Source organism: Lutra lutra, chromosome 4 (genome assembly GCF_902655055.1).
Source record: "Lutra lutra chromosome 4, mLutLut1.2, whole genome shotgun sequence".
Lineage (NCBI taxonomy): Eukaryota > Metazoa > Chordata > Mammalia > Carnivora > Mustelidae > Lutra > Lutra lutra.
This window is the reverse complement of record NC_062281.1, coordinates 91,004,793-91,023,733: the sequence shown is the minus strand read 5'-3', so window position 1 is coordinate 91,023,733 and position 18,941 is coordinate 91,004,793. Positions and strand designations below refer to the sequence as shown.

At 42.9% G+C, this 18,941-nt stretch overlaps 1 protein-coding gene across 2 annotated transcripts; it reads left to right on the top strand.

The window, feature by feature from the left end:
* The first annotated feature begins 4,870 nt into the window (after positions 1 to 4,870).
* Positions 4,871 to 18,369, top strand: MRPS21 (mitochondrial ribosomal protein S21). Of its 2 annotated transcripts, none has more exons than XM_047725503.1 (3): positions 4,871 to 5,002; positions 5,430 to 5,545; positions 17,569 to 18,369. In XM_047725503.1, the coding sequence occupies exons 2-3, from the start codon at positions 5,463 to 5,465 to the stop codon at positions 17,747 to 17,749; spliced, it is 264 nt and encodes an 87-aa protein (XP_047581459.1). In that variant the 5' UTR covers positions 4,871 to 5,002; positions 5,430 to 5,462; the 3' UTR covers positions 17,750 to 18,369. The 2 variants fall into 2 exon arrangements, with proteins under 2 accessions (XP_047581459.1, XP_047581460.1); XM_047725504.1 differs by lacking the exon at positions 4,871 to 5,002 and adding an exon at positions 5,014 to 5,111.
* The last annotated feature ends 572 nt before the right edge of the window (positions 18,370 to 18,941 follow it).

The window sequence follows — 18,941 nt, the reverse complement described above, 5'->3', positions numbered from 1 at the left end:
GACTCTTGATTTTGGCTCTGGTCATGATCTCAGGGTTGTGAAATCAAACCCCATGCTGAGCATGGAGCCTACTTGAGAGTCTCTCTCTCTCCCTCTCCCTCTGCCCTTCCCCCACTGAAATAAATAAATCAATCTTAAAAAAAAAAAAAGCCTGCAACTAAATGTATGCAAGAGTAAAGAAAGCTACCCAGAGTTATCAGGAGGCAAACATGAAAGTCTGTTAATTTATCTACATCTACCTTTCTTTGTATATCACACTGACTCATTTGTCCCAGTTTCCACCAAAACCATGTCTTCTCCCATCCTAAGCCTTGGCAGTGTATCAGACTACTTGCTCATTTTAGTTATTGTTTATTGGCTACTTAGCATGTTTCTCACAGCTAGTTATACATCTTTCCCCTATTTCTCAAGTCCCTGTTCTCAGGGAACAATTGTCTTTGGTTTCAGAAAACATGACCTCCTTTCTATTTCATTTCATTTCATATTTCCTTTCATTTCATATTTCATTAATTTCATTTCATTTCATTAATTTCATTTCATTCATTTCATTTCATTTCATTTAAATGGAACATGAGCAGAGAGAGGGGCAAAGGGAGAGGGAGAAGCGGACTCCCTGTTAAGCAAGGAACCCCAGGCAGGGCTCAATCCCAGGACCCCTGAGATCATGACCTGAGGCAAAAGCAGATGCTTAACCAACTGAGCCCCCAGGCTCGCCGCATGACCTCCTTTCTAAGGCAAACCTCTCTGTTTGTGCTCTGGATTACCTTTCTCCTCTGGAACTTTTGCTGTATCATTTATCCCCTCTTTATCTTGTAACTTCACATTGTTCTTGAATTATTTATTTTTTTCTCCTACAAATAATATTTATTCCTCCCACAAGTGGGACCAGGTCTCCCCTTCTGGAAAACATCTCTTGAGTCTGATTGTCCTCCTTCTCCTCTTTTCCTCAAGGATCCAGGGATCCTTGGATCCAGCCCTGCGTTGGGTTCCCAGCTCAGCCAGGAATCTTCTGCTTCCTCTGCCCCTTCCCCATTCTCCACCCCCCGCCCAACCTGGCTCGTGTTTGCTCTCTTTCTCTCTCAAATAAGTAAATAAAATCTTTTCTAAAAATTAAAAAAAAAAAGATTTTATCAGAGCATGCACACACAAGCAGTGGGGAGGGGCAGAGGGAGAAGCAGACTCCATACTGAGCAGGGAGCCCAGTGCGGGGGCTTGAACCCAGGATCCTGAGATCATGACCCAAACCTGAAGGCAGACAGTTAACGCACTGAGCCACCCAGGAGCCTCCAGGATCAGGTATTCTAATGTAGCTTCCACCAAATCAATAGCTAGATCCAAGCACAAAGGCTATGTGCTTCAAGCTCTCTGTAGCATTTGACATTCTTGATGCTACCTACTGAAACTCTCCTCCCTTGGATCCCATGACAGCACACTATCCTAATCCTCCTCTTACCTACCTGGCAGCAACTTCTCTATCTCTTAATGGCCCCACTTCTGCCTGCTCCAGAGCATGGGTATTACCTTAGGTTCAGTCCTTGATCCTCTACTCTTCTGACTGTATTCTTTCACTTAAAGATTTCATCTCTCATGGTTTTATTGCCTCAACTTTGAAGACTTCTGAATCCCATCTCTAGTCCCACTCTCTCCCCTGGAAGACATACTGAAAGTCTACATCTTTGCTGAGCAATTCTATTTATATGTTATTGACACCTAAATACTGTTGAAAATTTCAGCATTTTAGAGCCAAAAGTTATCATTCACTCCCCTAATTTTTTATTTTTATTTTTTTTAAGATTTTATTTATTTGGCAGAGAGAGACATAGCAAGAGAAGGAACACAAGGAGAGGGAGTGGAGAGGGAGAAGCAGCTTCCCCACTGAGCCTCCCCAATGTGGGGCTCGATCCCAGGACTCTGGGATCATGACTGGAGCTGAAGGCAGATGCTGACACTTAATGACCGAGCCATCCAGGCGCACCATCACCTCCCTAATTTTTTAGATGAGGAAATTTTGGTGGCTTGTGCAAGACAACACAACATGGGTACAGAACTCAGGGTTTCCAGTCTGGTGCTTTTTCCAGAAGTCACTGATCAAAATATTATCTTTCCTTTAAAGATGTCCTGTTCTTCCTTATACGCTTTTTCTTCTGTTAACGCTATCTATGCTACCTTAGTTTTTTCTAGATAATTAAACTTAAAACTTGGTGCCATTCAGTCACCAAATCCTATATATATATTTTTTTTCTTAAGATTTTATTTGTCAGAGGAGAGTATAAGCAGAGGGAGAAGCAGGCTTCCGCTGAGCAAGGAATCTGATGTGGGGACTCAATCCCAGGACCCTGGCATCTGGACCGACCTGAAGGCAGAGGTTCAACCTACTGAGCCACCCAGGTGTCCCACCAAATCCTTTTTGTTCTGTATTTGGAATGTCTCTTAAAATCCATTTATTCCTACCCATTTCATTGCCACATCTTTGGCCTAAACTTTAATTATAGCATTAGTCTCTCTTACTTCTAATCCCGTCTCACTGATACCAAGTACTTTTCCTAGAACAGTGTTTTGCATGTCATCTCCTTTTTTTAAAAAGATATTATTTATTTGACAGACAGAGATTGCAAGTAGGCAGAGAGGCAGGTAGAGAGAGAGAGGGATGCAGAGAGAGAGAGAGAGAGAGGGAGGCAGTCTCCCCACTGAGCAGAGAGCCCCATGCGGGGCTCGATCCCAGGACCCCAGGATCATGACCTGAGCTGAAGGCAGAGGCTTTAACCCACTGAGCCACCCAGGTGCCCCTTCCTTTTTTTTTTTTTTAAATAAAGATTTTATTTATTTATTTGACAGAGATCACAAATAGGCAGAGAGGCAGACAGAGAGAGGGGGAAGCAGTCTCCCTGCTGAGGGAGCCTGATGTGGGCCTCGATCCCAGGACCCTGAGATCATTACCCCAGTTGAAGGCAGAGGCTTAACCCCCTGAGCCACCCAGGCACCCCCACATATTATTTCCTATTCAAACTGTTCAACAGCTCCTCAGTGCTTTGAGAAGTTCAAAGCCTTTAGTCAAAGTCTTTGTTTCTCCTTCTGTTCCCCTACTTGATACCTCTGTTCACTTTTTTATTCAACCTTGATGAACAATTAAGACTTTTTAACTCTAAACATTTGTTCATGCTCATCACCTTGCCCAGCCTTTCTTGTTTCTATCAATTAAACCCTACCCCCTTTTAAGAGACTAACTCAAGTCCTTCTACCAATTACTTTCTCCACTAAACATGATATATAAGCTGTCTTTGGCGCTTTATTTCATCAAATGAGATCATGCACATAAAATGCCCATACAAGTTTTGGAATATAACAGATTCTCAAAAATGTTACTTTCCCTCTTCTTTTATTTAAAAAAAATTATTTTATCCCATTTGATTCCCATGACAAATTTTTTTCCCATGACAAATGTTGTGTGATTGAAGGCAACTACCCAAATCTGCCATTGTTGCCCAGACCAGGCATATCTAATATATGTAAACAAATGAGCACAAGTGTGTTCTAATAAGGTTTTATTTACAAAAACAGGACTGAGGGGCACCTGGGTGACTCAGTCATTAAGCATCTCAGGTCATGATTCCAGGGTCCTAGGATTGACCCTGCATTGGGCTCCCTGCTCCCCATGGGAAGCCAGCTTCTCCCTCTCACTCTCCCCCTGGTTGTGTTCCCTCTCTCACTGTGTCTCTCTGTCAAATAAATTAATATATTTAAAAAAAAAAATCTCTGCTTTAGGGGCACCCAGGTGACTCAGTGGGTTAAAGCCTCTGCCTTCAGCTCAGGTCATGATCCAGGCTCCTGGGATTGAGCCCCGCATCAGGCTCTCCGCTCAGTGGGGAGCCTGCTTCCTCCGCACTCTCTCTGCCTGCCTCTCTGCCTACTTGTGATCTGTCAAATAAATGGATAAAATCTTTAAAAAAAAAAAAGATTTTATTTGTCAGAGAGAAAGAGAGAGCACGATAGAGCAGGGAGGAGTGCAGAGGGAGAAGCAGGCTCCCTGCTGAGCAAGGTGCCCTGTGTGGGACACTTGTGCACCTTTCTTGAGTCTTTCTGTACTGTTTTCCAGTAGCCACTAGATCTGAATTTATGTGAATAACCACAGATGGATACGTTAAGTAACATATGAATAAAAGAAAATCTGTTTCCACAGTGAAGAAATAAAGGAGATATTACTACTAGGTCTCACTGGGAGGCAAATGGATAGTAGTCATAAAAGAGTCTTCAACTCAGGCGCGTGGCTGGCTCAGTTCGTGGAGCACCGGACTCGATCTGGGGGGGAGGGGTTGGGGGGGATGGAGGGGACTAGGGGGGAAGTGGGTGGGTTCAAGCCCCACCTTTGGTGTGGAGATTGCTTAAGAACAAAATCTGAATTTAAAAAAAGAAAGAAAATAGAAGTCTTCGATTCTAAAACTTCAGGCGTTTCCTAATTCTTTGTTTAGTAATCTCACTTTATTTAGTGAAATGCCTGGGCAGATGATGTTTTTAAAAAGTCATGTTATGTTCATTCCGTTTCTTTCCTTAGTTTTTAAGCAGATGAGGGGCGTGAAGCTGTTTTTTTCCGGAGAGCAGATCTCAAAGAATCTTGTCCTTTGAGAAAACAGGAAGCAAGTTCAGGAAGCTTTGACTATTTCTCTCATTTTCCTTCCATTAAAATAAATTACTTAAATCTCTATTACAGATTTGATAGGATTGGGGGTAGGGAATCGCGCTGACCTTCCGAGACCGAGGGAGGAGAAAACGAGGAACCTGTTTTGTGCGACTTTAAGGCAACGAATATCAGGTGTAGAGTCCGGGATGGAGGTGTTGGGGTGGAGGGCGTGGAGAAGCCATCAACTGGAGCCAGGAAGAATGTTGCCATGGTTTCCAGGAAGTTTTCTCCTTCCAGCCAGGATTTCTTCGCGCGGCGCGAGAGATGACGTATTTCCGCTTCCGGCCGCGAGCTACCTTTGCAGGGGCCGGTTCCTGAGAGCGTGGGGTGAGGATCTGGGTTTGGGGATGGGGAAAGCAAGCCGAGTGTGGCGGGAGGGGACGCTTGCCTGAGAAAGATTTCATACCAATCTCCCACCCCAAACCCTCCTGGGGCGGTGAGCGGTAACTGGAGTGTACCCTGTGGCGCGTCCGGATCCTCCCGTGCCCGGCCACGTACATCTCCGTGATGACGCCCCGCTACCATCTCTTTTCTTCCCGATGCTAGGGTTGTATTGCCAAAGAGAGCTAGGCAGTCTTGATTATGATTAGCGTATCCTTTCTAGGACATGAAGACTTCCACGTGCCCCTGTGTTCCTTGTTCCCGGGGACGTTGCTTTTCCAGACCCTGAGTAAGCCACGCGGTAGAGTGTGCATTCTGCTGTGTTTCTCTTTCTTACCTGGTCTCTATGCTTCCTTTATTCATTATTCTTTAGGTGCTGCAGAGTGAAGATTTAAATTCCAAGGTCATGGCAAAACATCTGAAGTTCATTGCCAGGACTGTGATGGTACAGGAAGGGAACATGGAAGGTGCATACAGGACCCTAAACAGGTAACCAGAATTGTGCCTAGAAAAGCTCTCTTGGAAAGTGCTTGGGTGGCTATTTTCTCCCTTCCCCCGTCATAGATTGTTCTCAAACTTCCAGCACCCCAGGTATTCACAGTCTCTTGAAACTTTTCAGCGCCTTAGTTTATTATCTTTAAAACGGACTTTTCCCTCAAACCTGATTGTATGAGGTTTGTTTATACAGAGCCTGAATTCCCTCCCCCAAGACCTAAGGAACCCAAAGGGAAAATCAAAGTGTAAAGTTGTGGGGAAGCAAGGATGTAGTACATGATAAATAGAAGGTCGAGGGTGGGATTGGTGTAGGGCAAGGCTATTGGAAAGATGAATTCAGATTTGGGATCTTGGAGAAGCAAGCAAGAGATGGAAAAGTGTATCAGGTTTAGAGGAAGGTTACAGCATAAGCAAAACATAAAGATGGAAATGAACTGGGAGTAGAAGAGCTGTTTTGAAAGGTTTTGAATGCTAGACTAAGAGATGTAGAAGGGCTGTAATAAAGAATACCTTACTGTCGTACATTCTCAGACCAATAGTTCCTTAGTCTTCCCTTATCACTGATTGTAAGGATTTTGACTTTCTGGCTGGCTTCATCATTTTCTCTCCCCAGTGTGAAAGAAACAAATCCTTGTGGAGTTGAATTATCAAGGAATTTTATGAAAGAGATCTTAAGAGAGTATATGAGCTATTTTTCTGTCTTAAGGCCAGTAAGGTGATAGCTTTATTACACAAGTGAGGGAAGCTTAGGACATGGAAATTATGCTTCTTGGATCACACAATTATTGAATGGTAGAGAGGAACATAAATCACACCTTTCTACTGCAGTGTTCTTTGCTTTATATCACTAAATTGCTTACTGGTTTCTCTGGAAATGTAGACACTTATGGCAGTCATTTTCCTGTTAAGAATCTGTATTTGAGGGGTGCCTGGGTGGCTCAGTGGGTTAAGCCGCTGCCTTCGGCTCAGGTCATGATCTTAGGGTCCTGGGATCGAGTCCCGCATCAGGCTCTCTGCTCAGCAGGGAGCCTGCTTCCTCCTCTCTCTCTGCCTGCCTCTCTGCCTGCTTGTGATCTCTCTCTGTCAAATAAATAAAATCTTAAAAAAAAAAAAAAAGAATCTGTATTTGACTGGGTTTATTGTGGGGTTCTTGGGGACCGAGAAGGTAAATAAAATGAAAATAGTTCTTAGCAAAGAGTTTTAGGTGTGGAGGGTTGGATGGCAGAAGACCATAGTAAATGAGGGCAACCATGCTGTCAAGCTGTGTAATTGAGAAGCACTTGCAGGTTCAAGATGGATTGTGTGTCTTTTATTTATTTATTTATTTTTAGTTAGTTGGTTAGTTATTTGAGATAGAGAGCGGTAGAGCAGGAGTAGGAGAGCAGAGGGAGAGAGAGAAGCAGGCTTCCTGCTGTGCATGGAGCCCCATGCAGTGCTTGATCCCAGGACCCTGGGATCATGACCTGAGCTGAGGGCAGACAGTTAACTAACTGAGCCACCCAGGCACCCCACGATTGTGTGTCTTTTAAAAGGATCTGGTCAGGGGGCACCTGGGTGGCTCAGTGGGTTAAAGCCTCTGCTTTCGGCTCAGGTCATGATCCCAGGGTCCTGGGATCGAGCCCCACGTCGGGCTCTCTGCTCAGCGGGGAGCTTGCTTCCTCCTCTCTCTCTGCCTGCTTCTCTGCCTACTTGTGATCTCTGTTTGTCAAATAAATAAATAAAATCTTAAAAAAAAAAAAAAAGGATCTGGTCGGGGCACTTGGGTGGCTCAGTGGGTTGGGCCTCTGCCTTCGGCTTCGGTCATGATCCCAGGACCCTGGAATCGAGCCCATATCGCGCTCTGCTCGGCGGGGAGCCTGCCTCTCCCTCTCTCACTCCTGCCTCTCTGCCTGCTTCTGATCTCTCTCTCTCTGTTAAATTAAAAAAAAAAAAATCTTTATTTAAAAAATATAAATAAATAAAAATAAAAGGATCTGGTTTTAGGTCAGCCCCATTACCTCATTCTATGTCTGTGCATACCAGTCATATCCTTGCATAGAAGCTGTTCCCTAAAAGTAATCAGTTAAGTATGGTGTGGTAAGATACCCTATATCATTTTTTTTCTTTCGCTGCTCATTCCCAACCCTTTTCCTATTTCAGACCTAGTGGCATGTCTGTGAGAGGCTCAAAATGTCTAATGACCTTTCTGTGCTCATATAAGCACAAAATAAATGTCTTTATAGACTCAGTAGTGAATTAGCCAGTGAGATGAAATGCTGAATTTGGGAAAAGGAAGTCTTGCAGATTCCTCCACCCTTTTTCTGATCTTTCCCTGAAGTCTTTGTGTGATTCATTTTGGTGGATTTAGAGGGGTCTGTTAGCCAGGGTGATTGAGATGTTTGTATTATTGACTAATGTCAAAGGCCAGCTATTACTTGATGGTAAAACAAATTTCTAAAGGCTTAGCTTAGGCTCCCCTAAACTACCCTGTTCCTAAAGTGCAAATAACACAAAAGCAAAAATTTGATTTTTAAGAAATGAGCTACTTTGGCAAGGAATGAAGAAACAGTTTGTGGTGCAGAACTATTTATTGAACCATTTCTTATATTTGTATCAAGAAAGTAGCTACAACTTTAATACTTTTGACTGTAGTCATGGCTTGAATATAAGAGCACAGACATCCCCGCATCCCCATATCTGAGTGGCTCAGTCGGTTGAATAACCAACCGTCTCTTGATTTCAGCTCAGGTCATGATCTTGGGGTCATGGGATTGAGCCCTAAGTCAGGCTCTGCACTCAAGGGGGAGACTGCTGGAGATTTTCTCTCTCCCTCTCCCCTACCCCCCCACCCCAGCCCCTGCTTGCGTGCACTCACTCTCTCTCTCTCAAATAAATCTATTTTTTAAAGATTTTATTGATTTATTTGATAAAGAGAGGGAGATAGAGCACAAGCAGGCAGAGCAGCAGGCAGAGGGAGAGGGAGAAGCAGGCTCTCTGCTGTGCAGAGAGCCTGATATGGAGCTTGATACCAGGACGCTGCAGATACCCAACTGAGCCACTTAGGTGCCCCTAAAATAAGTAAATCTAAAAAAAAAAAAAAAAACACAGACCCTGAAGCAGATGGCCCAGTTCAGACAGATCTCAGCTCTGCCATTCATTAGCTGCATGATCTATCATAAGCCACAATGTCTCTCTCTGCCTCAGTTTCTTCCTCTGTAAAGTGGAACTAATAATAGTACCTACCTCTTGGGGTTGATGAGGATTAAATTAGTTAATATGATTAAATTGTTTAGAACAGTGCTTGGCACATAGTAGGCATTGTGTGTTAGCTATTATCATAAGCTGGAACTCATAAGAAAGTTTTAACCCTTTTGGTTTTGCTTGTGGGTGTTTATTTATTTATTTTGAATGATAAAGAATTTACATTAGCTGTTTTTTCCCTTTCTTCCTTGATCATTAGGTTATGCTCAAGAAGGTGGCCTGGAGATGAAAAAGTGAGAAAATTAAGCTTTATTTTGTCAGAACGGTCCAGTTTGCTACTGATACTGGAATGACTTTTCTTATAGACTTTTTTTTTTTTTTAAGATTTTACTTATTTATTTGACAGAAAGAGAGCACAAGCAGGGGGAGAGACAGAGGTAGGAGGAGAAGTAGGCTCCCCACAAAGCCGGGGAAGCCCAATACGGGATTCAATCCCAGGACTCTGGGATCATGACCTGAGCTGAAGGCAGTGGCTTAACCAACTGAGCCACCCAGGCGTCCCCTCTTATAGACTCTTATAGAGTGATACTTTCCAACAAAGGCTCTTCTATTTAGCCTGTTGCTAATCTCATTTTGAAATAATAGCATTTATTTCCTCTGTATGGTCTGCTCTTTTTTTTTTTTTTTTTTAATATTTTATTTATTTGACAGAGAGAAAGTGCACACAAGCAAGGGGAGGGGCAGGCAGAGGAGAAGCAGGCTCCCCGCTGAGCAGAGCCCATGTGGGGCTCTGGGGCTCAGTCCCAGGACCCTGGGATCATAACCTGAGCTGAAGGCAGAGCCTTAACCCACTGAGCCACCCAGGAGCTGTGTTCTTTCATCTCCTGTTTCCAGTTACAAAAGTTTAAAACTTGAAAAACAAAATATTTCTGATTTCCTGCCTGAAGGAATTGATCTTTCAATTGATGTCAGTCCTGAATTAGGCCTTCTCTCTTCTGAGAGAAGACTTTTCCATTGTCTTTGTCTGAGATTGTTCTATTTAACTTAGAACCAAACTTCTATTTATCTGCATCTCCCAAAATCCAATTATATTTTTATTTTAATCAACATTAGTTTTTCTTTTGCTGTTTGTTTGTTTGTTTGTTTTTCATTTTATCTAAAAATCCTTCCTGATTCCAGATGCAAGTGGGTGGCAGGTGAGGGAAGAATAAATAAGTGGCAGAAGGTGAGGCATGTTTGGATTCTTTCTGCCATCTAGCCTGGCCTGGTACTATCTCACTTCTTGTTCTTAGGAATCTGTTTTCACATTCCTCTCTGTCTTTTTTTTCTCTCTCTTTTGTTCTTCTTTTTGTTAAATAGCAGCCCCATAATTCTTTCAAGATTCTCTTTTTGTAGATGAATGGCAGTTTATGCATACTTTTTTCCTAGGTATATGTGCTAATTTTAGTCGGAAACCACAGGAGATTGGTCATTATGACACCATGTGGTTTTCAACTCTGACTACCAGTTTAGAATTACTTGGGGAACCTTCCAAAAAAATTCTTGATCCCAGGGCCTAGCCTGAGACTAAGTCTGGGCAGTTGCGGCTGACCAGCATTTTTATTATGTACCATGAGGACGCCTGGGTGGCTTAGTTGGTTAAGCTTCTGCCTTCAGCTCATGATCCCAGGTCCTGGGATTGAGTCCTGTGTCAGGCTCCTTGCTCAGCAGGAAGCCTACTTCTCCTCCCTCTGCCTGCTGCTCTTCCTGCTTGTGCTCTGTCTCTCTCTCTCTGACTAATAAAGTCTTGAAAAAATTAAATAAAATAAACAAAAATGTCCCATGAGATTTTAATGTTGAACCAAGATTGTAATGACCTTCTTAAGAGCAGAGACCTGTGCATTTTCATTTGTATATCCCTTGCATATGCCAAAGTGGCCCATAGAAAGCTCTCAATAAATGTCTATTTAATGAATGTAGATATTTCTTTATCCTTTTCAGTCTCTTACTTTAGTGTTTGTCAAACCTTTCCACTGAAGTATCCTTAACAAAGGAGAGCAAAGGAACTATAGGGGTTCTGCTACTATAAGCAAACATGGAAGCTCTTTGAAGTCTCTCTTCTTTTAATTAAAGTTTTAAGTGATTTTTTTTTTCAGTTCATTGCCATTACATCTGTTCTAGGGCTAGCACCTCTGCCCCTATTCAAGTTAAAATTAGTGCTCTGGGCAAATGCATCAAATTTATCCAGAGACTTCTGTCTCTGGATTATACCCTTGACACACTGTCAAGTATTCTAATTAAGAAACGTGGCATTGGGGCGTGTGGGTGGCTCGGGTCATGATCCTGGAGTCCCGGGATGGAGTCCCACATTGGGCTCCCTGCTCGACAGGGAGCCTGCTTCTCCTTCTGACCCTTCCCCCATCTCATGCTCTCTCTCTCACACTCTCTCTTCCTCAAATAAATAAAATCTTAAAAAAAAAAAAAGAAAAGAAACATGGCATTACTGGGTGGCCTAGGTGGTTCATATGGTTAAGTGGCAGACTCTTGATTTTGGTTCATGTTATGATCTTAGGGTCCTGGGATTGAGCCCCACGTCACACTCCTTGCTCATCGGAGTCTGCTTGAGGATTCTCTCTCCCTCTCCCCAACCCTCTACCTCTCCTGCTTGTCTCTCTCTCTCCCCCCTCGCTAAAATAAATAAATAAATGTATACAGGGGAAAAAAAGTGGCTTTACTTTTTCTTCATTTCAGGGATTGAAACACCAATTTAGGAATAGCTTTTGGGGATAAACTATATATTACTTAAAAAGGAAAGAATTTGATCGGAAAGAAGAGGAATGGTTGGAAAGAAAAATATATGAAAAGATTCAAGTCCCAGAGACTCAGAGCCTGGGGTGTTATTATCTCTTTTCGGCTTTCTTACAAATTTAGAAAATTAATATTGTGTGGTTGGGATTATCTAGGAAAGTGGTGCAAGATGTGCATGTTGTAGGGGTGCTTGGTGGCTCAGTCGGTTAAGCATCTGCCTTCAGCTCAGGTCATGATCTCAGGATCTTGGGATCAAGCCCCACATTGGGCTCCCTGCTTACCAGGGAGTCTGCTTCTCCCTCTCCTTCTGCCCCTACCCCCAGCTTTTCTCTCTCTCTCCTCTCAAGTAAATAAATAAAATCTTTGGGGTGTCTGGGTGGCTCAGTGGGTTAAAGCCCCTGCCTTCCGGTCAGGTCATGATCCCAGGGTTTTGGGATCGAGCCCCAAATTGGGTTCTCTGCTTGGTGGGGAGCCTGCTTCCTCCTCTCTCTCTGCCTGCTTCTCTCCCTACTTGTGATCTCTGTCTCTCAAATAAATAAATAAAATCTTTATTAAAAATAAATAAATAAAATCTTTGAAAAAAGAATTAAAAAAAGAAAAAGAACAGTGTATGTTGTTGGAAGGTGCCAGGTTGGAGCAGTGTTACAGTAGTGATTTTTATAGTCTTTGGGGAGGATACTTATTTTGTCAATTTGCGTTCTGTCTTTAAGGAAGCTACATTTCTCTTCCTTTTAATCTTGGAGTATTAGATATATATGCTATAAATTGTATTTTAGTTTCGGGGGAGAAAATGGACAAATATTTTGCTCTTAGAGTAATTTTCTAGGCAAGGACTTTTAAGCTTGAAAATGTGAATCCAGCTAGTTCTGGAGTATCCCAGTCTTCCTGTCGGTCAAACACAGTATTTTCTGATGCACTTTTCTTATTTTTCTCTGCTTTTTCTTTATATCCTCTTTGGCCACCTTTTTTGTATTACACTTTTTCTGTATTCTGTATTCTTTATTATATATCCCAGGCTTCTCCTTATCTCTCCCAGCTTTCTGATGGTTGGTAGTTTAAAAATTAGTTGAATGTCCTGTGGTCTAATTACAACAGTAGGTAGGAGAGCAAGTGAGAGAGAGGTGGTTAAAGCTTTGGCGTGTTTGGAGCACAAAGGCAGTCTTAAAAAGGAAACAGGCTATGTGTCTGTTCAGTGAGACCACCACAAAATGTTTGTTATACAATGAAGGGTCCTCATTCCTGCCCTGGGATGAGGAGATGGAGAGTGGGGGTTACTAGGAAGCCCTGTATGATTGTCTAGCCACCAAGCAAGGAAAGGCAAGCACCCTGGAAGTGTGCCTAGTTGACCTCTTTTATTCCCGGTAGGCGAGCTTCGGGGCCCAGTGAGTCCTTGTGCATACACGTTATCCTGATGTAGGCTGGCTATGCTGACATGTGAGTTTGCCACTTCCAACCTCCCCCAGCCTGGGCAACTTAGCTCCTTTTACAGAATCTGATGAATTTAACTAAAATTGGCAGCTGATTTCTCCTTCAGTGTTAGGTTGCCAAGCACCCGAACTCCAGGCTGATCTGTTGACTCTAAAGCTGTTGGTCTGCTAGTCCCTGAACTACCTTTGGAAGCAGAAGCATCATTACTTCATCAGTTCTACAAAGCTCTTCTTGCAATTTTTTTTTATTAGAAATGAGTTGAGGGGTGCCTGGGTGGCTCAGTGGGTTAAGACTCTGCCTTTGGCTCAGGTCATGATCCTAGGGTCCTGGGATCAAGCCCCATATCTGCCTCTCTGCTCAGCGGGGAGCCTGCTTCCCACTCTCTCTCTGCCTGCCTCTCTGCCTACTTGTGATCTCTTTCTCTCTCTGTCTGTCAAATAAATAAATAAATCTTTTTTAAAAAATGAGTTGAGTAGATGCCTCTACGGTAGGGACTCTGGAGCTTTTTTGGATAACTAAAAAGAGCTGGGTAAGGGTTCACTAGAGTAGTTAGAGCTATCCAGGGAACACCATTTATTTATACCATCATTATGTTGGGGACCATGATCTTTTCATTCTTTCCCTTCCTCCATTCTTAAATCCTTCTGTACTTTTTTCTTACCTTGCTTTTTTTTTTTTTTTTTTGCCTGATCACACAGGCATTTACTTGCTAAGGTGATCACTTTTTTTTTTTTTTTTTTTTTTAAGATAGAGAGTGAGAGAGAGAGAGCATGAGCAGGGGCACAGACAGAGAGGGAGAAGCATGTTCCCCACTGAGTAAGGAGTCTGATGCAGGACTTGATCCCGGGACCCTGGGATCATGACCTGAGCCAAAGGCAGAGCCTTAACCTTCTGAGCCACCCAGGCGTCCCACCTGGGAGTCTTTTAAAACATCTCCAGTGCGTAATTCCATGCTAGACCAATTAAATCAGAATCTTTGAGGAATAGGGCCCAGGAGTCAGTACTTCTAAAAAAAAAAAAATTTATTTGAGAGAGCGAGCTTATGTGCGTGCACATGAGCACATGCGTGCGTCTGTGCAAGTTATGGTAGAGGCAGAGGGAAAAAAAACCTCCTAGCTGACTCCCATTGAGTGTGGAGCCCTGCCGCAGGGCTTAATCCCAGGACCCTAAGATCATGACCCAAGCCGAAACCAAGAGTTGGCTGCTCAGCCAACTGAGCCATCCAGGTGCCCCAGGAATCAGTACTCTTTTAAAAACCTTTTAAGGGATAATTCCATTGTGCATTAGTGTTGAGGCTCACTGGCAAAGGTTAAGGAGGTCATGTAGAACCTCCTTAAGAAGGTGTAGAAAGAAGGTTTTTAGTCAGAATCTGGAGGGATACCAATATTCAAGAGTAAATTTAGGAATAACGTTAGCAAAGGAGACCTTTATGGGCCAGGATATGGAGTCTTTTAGGCTTTGGTGCCTCACTTCTCTATTGTAAGATTCTAGTGTTGGGTCCACATGACTTCTGGGCATGACTGTGTTTCCAGTAGAACCTGAATTATCTCCTTCTCCTGCTTCTGGGAATTTGCAGCAATTCCCTTGCCTCCTATTTTCCTACCACTAATACCTAGACAGACTGATTTATACAAATAAGATTTTCTAGTAACCTATAGAGCATTCTTGATATTAAACAGCAGGAGCCTGGGAGATGATCCCATAGGACAGTGGTTCCCATGTCTATTCACATTTATAATTTACCTAAAGCTTACATCTTTTTTCAAGTTCATATTCATTCTGTAATTGTTATCTTGGGCTTTATGGTATAACATAGCAGCAAGAAATAGGGCTTCCCACTGGGCAGAAGTAGCTGGTGGTTTCTCTTATTTTGATTTTGATTTTCTTTTTCCTCTGTCCCCCTTCTTCCACTTAACCTCCTTAACTCCAACTGTGTTTGTGACTTGCTTTTTACCTGTAATGAAAGAACAGGGTGAGCAGTAAAGGGGCCATGTAAACAATGCCAGAAATGGAGGGCGGCAGCAGCAGATGCCTCTAGACCTCCTTAGGACCAACTGGTGATGAATTGAGAGGAAGCAACAAATTACAGAATGGAGCCAGAGTTCTCAAGAGCCTAGGGATTGAGTAGTTTATAGAATAAGCTCCAGTGTTTTTGTGGAAGAACAAAGAGGTAAGTTTGAGTTAGATGTGTTATAAATCCAACAAGAGTACCCAATGACCCTGCAATTGCACTACTAGGTATTTACTCAAAGAATAAAAAAAGACAGGTTCAGAGGGGTACATGCACCCCAATGTTTATAGCAGCATTATCAACAATAGCCAAACTATGGAAAGAGCCCAAATGTCCATGGACTGGTGAATGGACATAGAAGATGGGGGTGGGTGGGTGTGTGTATGTTACTGAACCATCAAAAAGAATGAAATCTTGGTGCGCCTGGGTGGCTCAGTGGGTTAAGCCGCTGCCTTCGGCTCAGGTCATGATCTCGGGGTCCTGGGATCGAGCCCCGCATCGGGCTCTCTGTTCAGCAGGGAGCCTGCTTCCTCCTCTCTCTCTGCCTGCCTCTCTGCCTGCTTGTGATCTCTCTCTGTCAAATAAATAAATAAAATCTTTGGGGCGCCTGGGTGGCTCAGTGGGTTAAGCCGCTGCCTTCGGCTCAGGTCATGATCTCAGAGTCCTGGGATCGAGCCCCGCATCGGGCTCTCTGCTCAGCAGGGAGCCTGCTTCCTCCTCTCTCTCTGCCTGCCTCTCTGCCTGCTTGTGATCTCTCTGTCAAATAAATAAATAAAATCTTTAAAAAAAAATTTTTTTTTTTAAAAATAAATAAAATCTTTAAAAAAAAAAAGAATGAAATCTTGCCATTTGCAGTGATGTGGATATAGCTAGAGTGTATTATGCTAAGTGAAATAAGTCAGTCAGAGAAAGACAAATACCATATGATTTCACTCATGTGGAATTTAAGAAACAAAACTGATGAACATTTGGGAAGGGAGAAGAGAGCAGGGGGGAAGCAAACCATAAGAGACTCTTAACGATAGAAAACAAACAGAATTGATAGAAGGTGGTGGGTAAGGAATGGGCTAAGTGAAGAGCAGTAGGTGTTATATGTAATGATGAATCATTAAATTCTCCTCCTAAAACCAGTATTATACTATATGTTAACTAATTAGAATTTCTTTTTTTTTTTTTTTTAAGATTTTATTTATTTATCTGTCAGAGAGACAAAGCACGAGCAGGGAGAGTGGCAGGCAGAGGGAGAAGTAGGTTCCCTGCTGAGCAGGCAGCCCGATGTGGGATTCCATCCCACGACCCTAGGATATGACCTGAGCTAAAGGCAGACACTTAACTGACTGAGCCACCCAGGCATCCCAACTAACTAGAATTTCAATAAAAATTTGAAAAGAAAAAAATATGTGCAACAAGAGGAACTGCATTGTAAGGAATTGGGTGGGCAAGAAAAAAAACAGATTGAGCTCAATTTTATAGACCCTTAAAGATTAATAAAACATGGTTTCTTCCTTCAGAGATTTTCAGGGAGACGTTTGTATTAATAATTAACGGAATAGAGGAATGAAATAATTACTAGGTAGGTATACAATAATAGAAATGATTTTCTCTAAGAAGACAAGAAGCCTTTTTGGAGAGGTGACATCTAGGTTTGGCATCAAAAAGATGAGGAAAGGGATGCCTGGGTGGCTCAGTTGGTTAAGCAGCTGCCTTCAGCTCAGGTCATGATCCCGGCGTCCTGGGATCGAGTCCCGCATCGGGCTCCTTACTCATTGGGGAGCCTGCTTCTCCCTCTGCCTCTGCCTGCCATTCTGTCTGCCTGTGCTTGCTCTCTCTCCCTCTCTCTCTCTGACAAATAAATAAATAAAAAAAATCTTTAAAAAAAAAAAAAAGATGAGGAAAATTTTACTCAGAAGGTTGGCAACTGGACATGGGGGTGGCATTCTAGGTTGAGGAAGCAGCATGAATAAAGACTTGGAACCAGAGTGTGTTCAGGGAGCAGTCAGCAGACTAGTGTGGTTGGAGCATGTGGTACATGGGGAAAATGGTGGGTGAGGCTGTTACTTAATACTTCACTCCCATTTGTATCATTGGTGTGATGAAGGCCTCTTCTCTCCTTGTGTTAATTAAATCCAGGAATATCTCAGGCCTGCAGACTTCAGCTGTGTCCATTAAACTGTAGGGATGGGGCAGCATTTGCCACTAAGGATGAAGCAGGAGTCACCCGCAGTGATTTATTTTCCTACTACAGATGAGTCACCCCATCTGAAGATTCTGAAATGATCTCTTGGTTGAAAATCACTGCCATGGAGAGCCACTGTTTATAAGGACTGTGTCACATTCTTCAGATGTGCTGTAGGAGAATAAAGATTGAAAATATGACCCTGATTGTAAACTCCCCAAGAGCAAGGATTGTGTCATTAATTGCTCTGGTATTTTGCACAAATTCCTATTTGGGGCCTCGATAAGTAGGCAATTAATGCTATATAACCACCATTTCACATCATAATTTTTATAGACGCCAGTTGTTTGGTCAGTTGACTTCTGGCCATCTGTGAAACTGGAAAAGAATAATAATGAGCCCAGGTTTCTAACTTCATCGCCTGCCTTTATACAGAATCCTCACCATGGATGGGCTCATTGAGGACATTAAGCGACGGCGGTACTATGAAAAGCCTTGTCGCCGACGACAAAGGGAAAGCTACGAAACCTGTCGACGAATCTACAACATGGAAATGGCTCGCAAGATCAACTTCTTGATGCGGAAGAATCGGCCGGATCCATGGCAGGGCTGCTGAGGCCTGTGGATAGTAGGCCCAGTATGAAAATCCCTATCTAGGTGTCTCCTTTCTCCAATCCCATTTTCTCTTACTTTTCTTATAATAAATTCAATCCCGTATATGCAAGAAGGCCTGCAAATATAGAAGGAATCCCATAGTTAGCAATGGACCCTCTGTTCTATTGTGTGAAAAAGAAACTAAGCCAAAAAATAGTCTAGGAGTAGAATGGTGGTTCCCAAGGGCTGGTTGGGAGTGGAGAATGGGGAATTAGTGTTAAGTGGGTACAGAATTTCAGTGGGGAAGCTGAAGAAGTTCTAGAGACAGATGGTGGTGATACTTGCACAATAATGTGAATGTACTTAATGCTACTGAACTATACACTTAAATGGTGAAAATGGCAAATTTCACGTATATTTAGCTGTGATAAAATGCTTTCGTCTAGGAGAGGTAAGGAACTTTTCTAAAATGTAGTGGAATATATCTACCATTTCCTACTCAATTCTTACAAAACCCAAAGCAAGACATTATTGGAAAAGCATCTGTTATTCTTTCCTGAACTGTCCCCTCCTACCAACTGTTAGATAAAAGGAGAGGAGGCATCTACATATTTGGAATAAATTTTGCTACTGAAACACCCACCAATGAGACTAGAGTGCTGGAATCCTTATGCAGAGGAATCCTTAAGACAAATCTGTTTTCTTTCTTCTTTTTTTTTTTTTCAAAGATTTTGTTTATTTATTTTGACAGAGAGAGAGAGGGAACACAAGCGGGGGAGCAGGAGCAGGAGTGGGAGAGGGAGAAGCAGGCTGAGCAGGGAGCCCACTGTGGGGCTTGATTGTGACCTGAGCCGAAGGCAGGCGCTTAATGACTGAGCCACCCAGGCACCCCATCCTTTAGTTTTCCTAAAGGAGTCTAATGAAGGGATAATGGAGAAGAAATAAAACAGTAGGTAGATGGTAGAAAAGAAGGAATGGGTGAGTATTAAGGGATATAAGGGCACAGAGCCAGAAATATCTACAGCAGTGATTCTCAAAGTGTGGTCTTAAGATCAGCAGCATGAACGTAACCCAATTAATTGGTTGAAATGCAAATTCTGGGACCTACTTTAGACTTTCTGAATAGGAAATTGGAGTTAGAGCCCAGTAATCTATTTTAACAAGCCCTGCAGGTGATTTTGATGCCCGCTAAAGTTTGAGACTCCCTGCCCCAT